General features: G+C 49.9%; 1 protein-coding gene across 1 annotated transcript in view; it reads left to right on the forward strand.

Moving 5' to 3' along the window:
• HOMER2 (homer scaffolding protein 2) overlaps positions 1 to 8,770 on the forward strand; it is a 158,951-nt gene extending 150,181 nt beyond the window's left edge. The window contains exons 5-9 of the mRNA XM_012000673.1: positions 8 to 114; positions 3,029 to 3,185; positions 5,581 to 5,691; positions 6,527 to 6,607; positions 7,856 to 8,770. Of these exons, the coding sequence (XP_011856063.1) occupies positions 8 to 114; positions 3,029 to 3,185; positions 5,581 to 5,691; positions 6,527 to 6,607; positions 7,856 to 8,044 (645 nt within the window). The 3' untranslated portion in view covers positions 8,045 to 8,770. The remainder of the gene's footprint in view (positions 1 to 7; positions 115 to 3,028; positions 3,186 to 5,580; positions 5,692 to 6,526; positions 6,608 to 7,855) is intronic.

The following is an 8,770-nucleotide window of genomic DNA, read 5'->3' on the forward strand; positions in this document are numbered from 1 at the left end:
TACTCAGGCATCCAGTGTCAATGGGACGGACGATGAAAAGGCCTCTCACACCGGTCCAGCCAACACGCACCTGAAGTCTGAGAATGATAAGCTGAAGATTGCCTTGACGCAGAGGTAAGGCTGTTTTAAAGTCCAGATCCTATTTTCTCCACCTTCAACACTTCCCTGGAAGCCTTTCTTGCTGGACAGGGTTTCAGGAAATTGAGAGAGAAAACTGGGACCTGCTTGGAGCATCCACTCTTGTCTCCTGGTGAAAGGAAGGCCAGCTGGCTTTATGGCCCTGCTCTGGCCAACCACATCAGCATCCATTTGTGTGTGTGTGGGAAAGAGAGAGTGTGTGTGTGAGAGAGAGATTGTGTGTATGTAAATGTGTGGAGAGAGGGCGAATATGCATGGTGGTAGTGTCAGAGTATGTATGTTAGAGTGTGTGTGATTGTGTGAGTGTACATGTGTGGAGAGAGGGGGTGTGTGTGTGTGTGGATGCACCCCTGTGCTTGTGCTTTGTTTTGTTTTTGAGGAACCAAATTTGTCATTTATGTATCTATAAGATTGACTCTTGGCCAGGCATGGTGGCTCCTGCCTATAATCCCAACAGTTTGGGAGGCCAGGGCAGGCAGATCACTTGAGCCTAGAGTTTGAGACCAGCCTGGGTAACATGATGAAACCCTGTCTCTAGAAAAAATATTTTAAAAACTAGCCAGCTAAGTGGTGTTTACCTGTAGACCCAGCTACTCTAGAGGCTCAGTTGGGAGGATTGCTTGAGCCTGGGAGGTGGCAGAGGTTGCAGTGAGCTGATATTGCACCACCGCACTCCAGCCTGGGTGACAGAGTGAGACTCTTGTCTCAAAAAAAAAAAAAAATTTTGAACGTCTGAGAAATGCATATGAAAACATAAACTATTAAAAATATGAAATCACACAAAACTTAGTCGCCTATATACAAAAAAGTCATGTGGAATATATATTTGAAGAAGAGATCCTTTACAATATGAACTAGAACCATAAACTCTATAGAAATAAACTTAAATATATAAGATCTATGTGAAGCAAACTTTAAAATGATTTCAATGTTTATAAACTAATTGTTTAATAAGTAGACATTCTGTTGGGAAGTGGCAAAAAGCCTTGATATTTTCAAAGTATCAATTTCTCCTAAATTGATCTATAAATGTAACACAATCCCCATAATGATATCAGTAAGATTTTAATTTACTGTATGAGCGGTGCTTATGATTTTGTATCTTGAGAATGTGGAGCATTTCACACAGGCTGGCCTGAACTTCATGGTGTAGGGCGGTCCCATGAGCACACCCAGGGCTTTCTGCTCACCTGGCCAGCACGGTGGCACATGCCTGTAATCCCAATGCTTTGGGAGGCTGAGGTGGGCGGATCACTTGAGGTCAGGAGTTCGAGACCAGCCTGAGCCACATGGTGAAACCCCATCTCTACTAAAAATACAAAAATTAACTGGGCACGGTGGTACATGCCTGTAAGCCCAGCTACTCAGGAGGCTGAGACAGGAGAATTACTTGAACCCGGGAGGCGGAGGTTGCAGTGAGCCAAGATCATGCCACTGCACTCCAGCCTGGTTGACAGAGCAAGACTCTGTCTCAAAAAAAAAAAAAAAAAAAAATGCTGTATCATCTTAGAAGCAGTCTTTGCTCAGGCTGCTATAACAAAATACCATGAACTGGGTGGCTTAAACAACAAATCTTTATTTCTCACAGTTCTAGGGACTAGAAAGTCCAAGATTAAGGCACTGGCAGATCTGGTGTCTGGTGAGGGCCTACTTTCTAGTTCATAGACCACAGTCTTCTCCCTGTGTCTTCACAGGTGGGGAGAGGAGGTGAGCTCTCTGAGGACTCTTGTAAAGACCTGGATCCCATTCATAAGGACTCCATCCTCATGCCCTCACCTAATCCTAATTACCTCTCAACTTTGCCCCACCAGCCCCCCAGCCGCCCCACCTCCCCACCCCCATCTTCTAAGACCATCACATTAGAGGTAGGGTTTCAACATATGAATTTAGGGAGGTCTCAAGCATTCAGTCCATAAGAGAAGCTGTCATTTTGAAATTCCCCCCATTTTACAGTTGAGGAAACTGAATTCCAGGTGACAAAGTGACTCCTTGCCCAAGGTCACATAGCTAGTAAACTTTCTATCACCTCAGAGGGCCCGTGTTCCACTCAAGGCTGCACTCACAGTCTCTTCGGGAGTCTACCAGAGGCAGCCTGTCCCCTTCCCCAGCTAGAGCTGCCACAGGGTTGGCACCCACCTCTCCCACTCAGCTCGCCCAGCTGTGATCTGACCTAGGAATTCCAGAAAGCACATGTGACCCTTAGATCCAACCACCTCCCTTTGGACTGTGGCTCTTTGTCAGGTACTTCAAAGGGCAGAACCACAGTCGGTCTCTTTTCTTACTCATCAGGCAATTGTGAGAGCTAGATTTGTTTATTTATTTATTTGTTTATTTGTTTGGTTTTTTAATTTTTTTGAGGCAGAGTCTCTGTCACCCCAGCTGTAGTGCAGTGGTGTGATCATAGCTTACTGCAGCCTTGAACTCCTGGGCTTGAGTGATCCCCCTGCCTCAGCCTCCCAAGTAGCTGGGACTACAGGTGCCCGCCACCATGCCCAGCTAATTTTTTTGTATTTTTAGTAGAGGTGGGTTTTCACCATGTTGACCAGGATGGTCTCGATCTCTTGACCTCATGATCCGCCCGCCTCAGCCTCCCAAAGTGCTGGGATTACAGGTGTGAGCCACTGCGCCTGGCCCCAGAATTGTGTTCTCTTCTAAGGTGATTTAAGAAAATAGACCACAGGATGACATGTCCACACCAGAGAGAGGAGCCAGTTCCTCCTGGACCTGGAACAGGGCAGCCACACCCACCTGCCAGCTCACTGTGGGGAAAGGGCGTGGGCCTCCCAAGGGTGTGCTGAGGGGTGGCGGAGTCGCCTTCCCCAGGTGGGCGGAGGCGCAGCCAGACGGGACAGCACCCACCCTGTCGTCACTGCCCGTCCCCATCCTGCAGCGCTGCCAACGTGAAGAAATGGGAGATCGAGCTGCAGACCCTGCGGGAGAGCAATGCCCGGCTGACCACAGCACTGCAGGAGTCGGCAGCCAGTGTGGAGCAGTGGAAGAGGCAGTTCTCCATCTGCCGCGACGAGAACGACCGGCTCCGCAACAAGGTAGGTGCGGTGGGCACAGTGAGCCCCAAGGCTAGCTGGCGTGGGCAGCAGGAGATGAGGGCACCCACAACCCTTTTTCTCCACCCCCAACTTTGCCCTTAGCCCCATGGCTGGAGGAAGACTTGCTGCCCCTCCCACAGGAACATCCCTCCCCTTCCCTGCCTTTCTTAGTAGGAATTTAATCACATACATAATTGACCTTTTCTGTTTTTATTTTCTTTCTTTTCTTTTTTTTTTTTTTTGAGATGGAGTCTCGCTCTGTCGTGCAGGCTGGAGTGCAGTGGTGTGATCTCAGCTCACTACAGCCTCCTGTCTCCCAGGTTCAAGCAATTCTCCTGCCTCAGCCTCCCAAGTAGGTGGGGATTACAGGCGCCTGCCACCATGCCTGGCTAATTTTTGTATTTTTAGTAGAGACAGGGTTTCACCATGTTGACCAGGCTGGTCTCAAACTCCTGGCCTCAGGTGATCCACCCGCCTCAGCCTCTCAAAGTGCTGGGATTACAGGCTTGAACCACTGCGCCTGGCCAGACTCGTTACCTTTTCTGAACCAAGTTTTATAATTCCCCTTACTGAGGAGAAGATAAACTGGAGGTGTCAGCCTTGTCCCTCCCAGAGTTCCCTCCCTCAGCATTTCTGTGGTTCACTGACCCTCCATGGAGGAAGGGGACCCAGAGGGTAGGTGAGAAACAGACTTGGGAGATGGTGAGCTGCGCCTGCTTGGAAGTCCTGCTTCCATTCACATTATTATTTCTAAACATGTAAATTTGGAGTTGGGAAAAGGATTGTGGTGCTTGAGGCATGAGGAGGGTGGACAGGTGCTGACCTGTCGTACGCCCTCTACTCTCCGATCCTGGCATTTTTATTTGTTTGAAAATGCACCTGTAACCTTCCCTGTCATTAGTCACACTCCAGTTCATATGGTGCTTTTGGGGTGGCCAGAGATCCCCCATTGAGGTCTTGAGGTTTCTCTGCTAACCTTGTTTTGATGGTGATTAATCCTTCTGCTATAAACACATAGGCTTTGGAGTATGCTCCATCAGTGCAGGGTTTTAGGGGGACAGGTCCCATTTAGATTGGTGTTCACTTCCCCTTGACCCCTTTTATGCCCTGCCCTGCCCAAGCTGGAGGGCCCCTGCATCCCAGCCCTTGATCACACTGTCTTACTTTCATGCTAATGCCACATAAAAGTGTCTCGTGTCATTTTTTCATCTTGGTGCTGAAAGTGCTGACGGTTGGGCACCAGGCCAATTGCTGACTTTGCACGTTCCCACCCCAGGCCTGGCAGATCTGCCTGCCAGAGGGATCGATTGCCCTTTCTTGCATTTTCAAGAAAAGCTGAGTTTCTCACTTTGGTCTCAGTCTGATAGCCAGCAGCAGTGCGGGGGGAGTGGAGGAAGATCATCACACACAACTCGCTCCCTTGGAGGAGTGTCGACCTCCCTGGGTGGGACATGTCACCAGCTTGCCTCCCAGGGTTGGAGGCGGAAGTTGGTGTGGTCTCCAGCGGCAGCAGGGGCTGGGAGTTCAGACCCCAAGGCTTGGTGCAGGCTGCCTCTGGGAAGTGTCCTGGGTGCCCTTCATATCAAGGACTACTGCTGCCTGTTCGGGGGGACTTCATCACTACAGTGCTTTTGTGTTGCATGGGGGGTCCACGCCTGCTATCCACTCTGCACACACATTTTGGCCCCCAGCATCCAATGGCAGTGTGAGAGTGCCAGGCCCTTGCACCCCTGTTCCACACAGGTAACCGTTTTGAGGGGTCAGCCTTGGGAAGGACGGAAAGATGCAATCTGGGGATTTGCCGTTCAGCCTCAGGGAAGAGGCCCACAGGCCAGACCCCTTCCATGTGCATCCCCAGGGGAAGGTCACCTTGATTTATAATGTTCGAAATGTCATTGCTTCCCTTTTTGGCAGCCACTGTACCATGAGTTGCTTGGTTTTCTACCCTGCTGGCTTAAACCATTGAGATGAAACAATAATGCAGGACATGATTACAGTGGTGTAACAATCATTCTGGGGAAAAGCACATCAATCCAGGGACACCTGGCCCTTGCTTGTGATGGATCCTTAAAGCAAATCTGAATCTACTTCCTCACAGCCATGAGAGGAAACCAGAAGCCCAGAGCATCTGGAAGGCGGGTTTTTTTTACTTATTTGGCTCTGCCGATAAGATGCCTCTGTAAGGCATCATGTGCAAAGCAGGTCCCATGCAAGCGGTGCAGGCAGCCCCATGATGGAGCTGCATGGGGTTTGTTCATAGCCACAAAGAAAAACTCATACGTGGATTAGGTTAGGGTTTATTTTAAAAGAAAACAGAAGTGTAGCTGTGGTGATCTCTTGCTTAATGACTAACGTAAGCTGGCACCCCTGCTTTCCTGTATGGTGTGTACTGAAGATTGATGAGCTGGAAGAACAATGCAGTGAGATCAACAGAGAGAAGGAGAAGAACACACAGCTGAAGAGGAGGATCGAGGAGCTGGAGGCAGAGCTCCGAGAAAAGGAGACAGTGAGTAATGGTGCTCCGAGCAGGGTCCCTTGGTGTCCTCTTGGCCTTGCGGGGTGGCACACAGCAGGTGTGCTGGGGCATATGACTGGCCCTGGCAGCTGCCTGGATAGCAGCATGGAGAGAGAGCTGGGAGCCACACCAGGGTGCGGACAGGCCGGAGCAAAGGCCTCCCCATGACCTCTGCCGCCTCCCTGTCATCCCTATTCTATAGCCGGTCATGCAGATTCACAAGGGAGTTGAACATTTCACAAGACACTCAGACACGCTTGTCATCTGTCCTCAGGAGTTGAGTTTTGCTGCCAAATGAATGCCGCTAGAGAACCATGATGTAATCACTTATTTTTTTAAAAAAAAATTTAAAATTTATTTATTTTATTTAAGATGGAGCCTCATTATGTTGCCCAGGCTGGTCTTGAACTGGGCTCAAGCAATCTGCCCACCTCAGCCTCCTGTGTAACTGGGACTATAGACACACGCCACCATGCCTGGCCTACAGTCATTTATTTTCTAGGGGTCAGACAGTTAAGTGTGCACATGTTGGAGGCTGTGCGCACATTACCAAACTCTCTAGACCTCACTTTCTCCACTTATAAAACAGAAATCGGAAAAACATCTGCCTTGTTGTGCTGTGTACAGACTTCACATGACAAGGCGTGTGACACACTTCGCCCATGGAATTCCCTGAGTTGAAGTATTCACGTGGTCACTATCACTGTCTATGCAAACAGAACAGGTTCCCGAAGCGGCTTCCACGAGTGTGCACACGTTGGTGATTTTCAAGAATATATTTTATCTGACTTGCTTTCATGTTCTATCTCAAATTTTTTTCATGTAGGAGCTGAAAGATCTCCGAAAACAAAGTGAAATCATACCTCAGCTCATGTCAGAGTGCGAATATGTCTCTGAGAAGCTAGAGGTACGTGGGTGGGGGGCACAGCCATCCTGGCTCAGACGAGAAGGCACAAATGTCATGGTACTCATTTTCCTGCTTCCCATCACTTTCACACTGAGAATGCTGAAGGAGAGATTTTCTATTCACAAAAAGCTGGCGGTAACTGCAGGCCAGATGGTACCGCATCCACACCTGCCCTTGGGGCAGACTCGGCAGCATTTGTCTTTTGGTTTTTCCAGTTCTGTGAAGGTTCCTGTACATCACCACAGTGTAGACGACTGTTTCCTTGCAGAACCCTGGTGGGAGTGAGGAGCGGGGGTGGTGGCCTGAGAGCCCAGGGTCAGGGTGTGGGGCCACCTCTGCCACTCCCCTGCCAGTGACCTTGGGCACTGACCTTGGGCAGGCCTTCCTCCCTAGGCTCAGATTTCTGATCACTAAAATGAGGATTTTCAGGGCCTCCTCCCCCTCAGAGGGCCTCCTCCCTGCAGGCCCTCTGATATACACACGGCGCTTCATATAGTTACACGACCCTGGGATCGGTAACTGGTTCCTGTGCACATGTTCAGAAAAGTCTCTGTTTATGCCCTCAACATAAAGCTCTTATCTGATATGAAGAATGCAAGGCTTATGGCTCATTTAAGGACTCACAGCTGTCCTGTCTTTGGGAACCTGCATGTGATTCACCTAGATGTGTCTCTATAGGCTTGTGGGGCCCAGCGCCACAGACCAGCTCCATGGTAACAGCATCAGAAGGTGCACAGACTGGCTGTCCCAGAGTCAATGGCATGGCCAGTCCTTCCTCACCGAGGGCCAGAGGCTGGCCTGGGACTGAGGAGGCCACGCCTCTCTGTGGGACCAGGGGAATGAGCCACTCTCCCATCTCTTCTGTCTCTCAGGATGGAACTGAAATGTGGTCTCTGCTAGCCACTCAGACGGGGATTTCAGACTTTCCCTACTGGGCCCTGTGTGAGGTCTCCCTCAGGCAGGACTCTGCGTTCTGCCTGCTTTGTTGGGTCTTGGGTTTTCGGGCCGGGTGTCGGTCCCTCAGTGGGAGAACAGGTAGGAAAGGAGGAGGTCACTGAAGTGCCTGCCGCTTCCCTTCTGATGTCTTGGTCACAGGCTTGTGTGCTGGGGTAGCATGTCTCTAGGGAGCTTAGACCCTTGCCCAGGCCCTCAGGTTGGATGGAGAATGGTTGGTTCAGCTGTAGCAGGTTTTGAAGGACGACTCTCATCACTCAATTTTCCAGACCCTTCTCCCTTTTGCTTTGCCAGGCGGCGGAGAGAGACAATCAAAACCTGGAAGACAAAGTGCGTTCCTTAAAGACAGACATCGAGGAGAGCAAATACCGACAGCGCCACCTGAAGGTGGAGTTGAAGAGCTTCCTGGAGGTGCTGGATGGGAAGATTGACGACCTGCATGACTTCCGCCGAGGCCTCTCCAAGCTGGGCACCGATAACTAGGGCTGGCCGAGGCCCAGGCCCCGCCTGTGAGTCCCAAGCGTGTGTGCGAGACCAGATAGCTCTAGGACGTTCTTTTGTGTGCATTGCTTCTGTAAATGCAGGCGCAGTTTGTCGTGTTTCCAAACCAGTTGTGCCGTCCACTCCTTTCCAGAATAGAAATCTCCTCTCGCTTCTCTGGCCTTGTGAGGTTGTGGACAACTGGAAGATTCTGACTCAGGAATCCAGAACTAGGTCTACCTTCAACATTTACGCAGTCAGGGCAGGGATGTTTATATCTTTCATAAGGGCTGTTGCAACCATATGAACTGAAAAAATGCATTTTCTAATCCAAATATTGATATTCTTTACACCAGGCCATCAGGCTCCTTTTATCAAAGAGCATTCAGAGTATTTGAATGTCCATCAGGCACCAGCCCCGGGGGGCACAGAGAGAACAACATTCCTCTCCATCAACATCGAGAGGCTTTATTTAAAACAACTGTTTAGTGGAAACTTACTGAGAGATGGAAAACAAGCTTCTGGTGGGTGCCTTTTCTGACCCGGGAGTCGCCTGCAGCCACAATACTGCCCCTGCCCCCCAGTTTGTATGGTTGCGACAGTGTTCCTTTTCTTGGTTTTAATTTCTGAGCAGATGATTGTTGTGTGGGAACAGCACACAGTGAGGGTGCCTAGCACAATGCCTGGCACTAAGTAGGTGCTTAATAAATGTTTGTTCTACTAAATGTG

This window comes from Mandrillus leucophaeus, unplaced genomic scaffold, assembly GCF_000951045.1.
Source record: "Mandrillus leucophaeus isolate KB7577 unplaced genomic scaffold, Mleu.le_1.0 Scaffold639, whole genome shotgun sequence".
Taxonomy (NCBI): Eukaryota; Metazoa; Chordata; class Mammalia; order Primates; family Cercopithecidae; genus Mandrillus; species Mandrillus leucophaeus.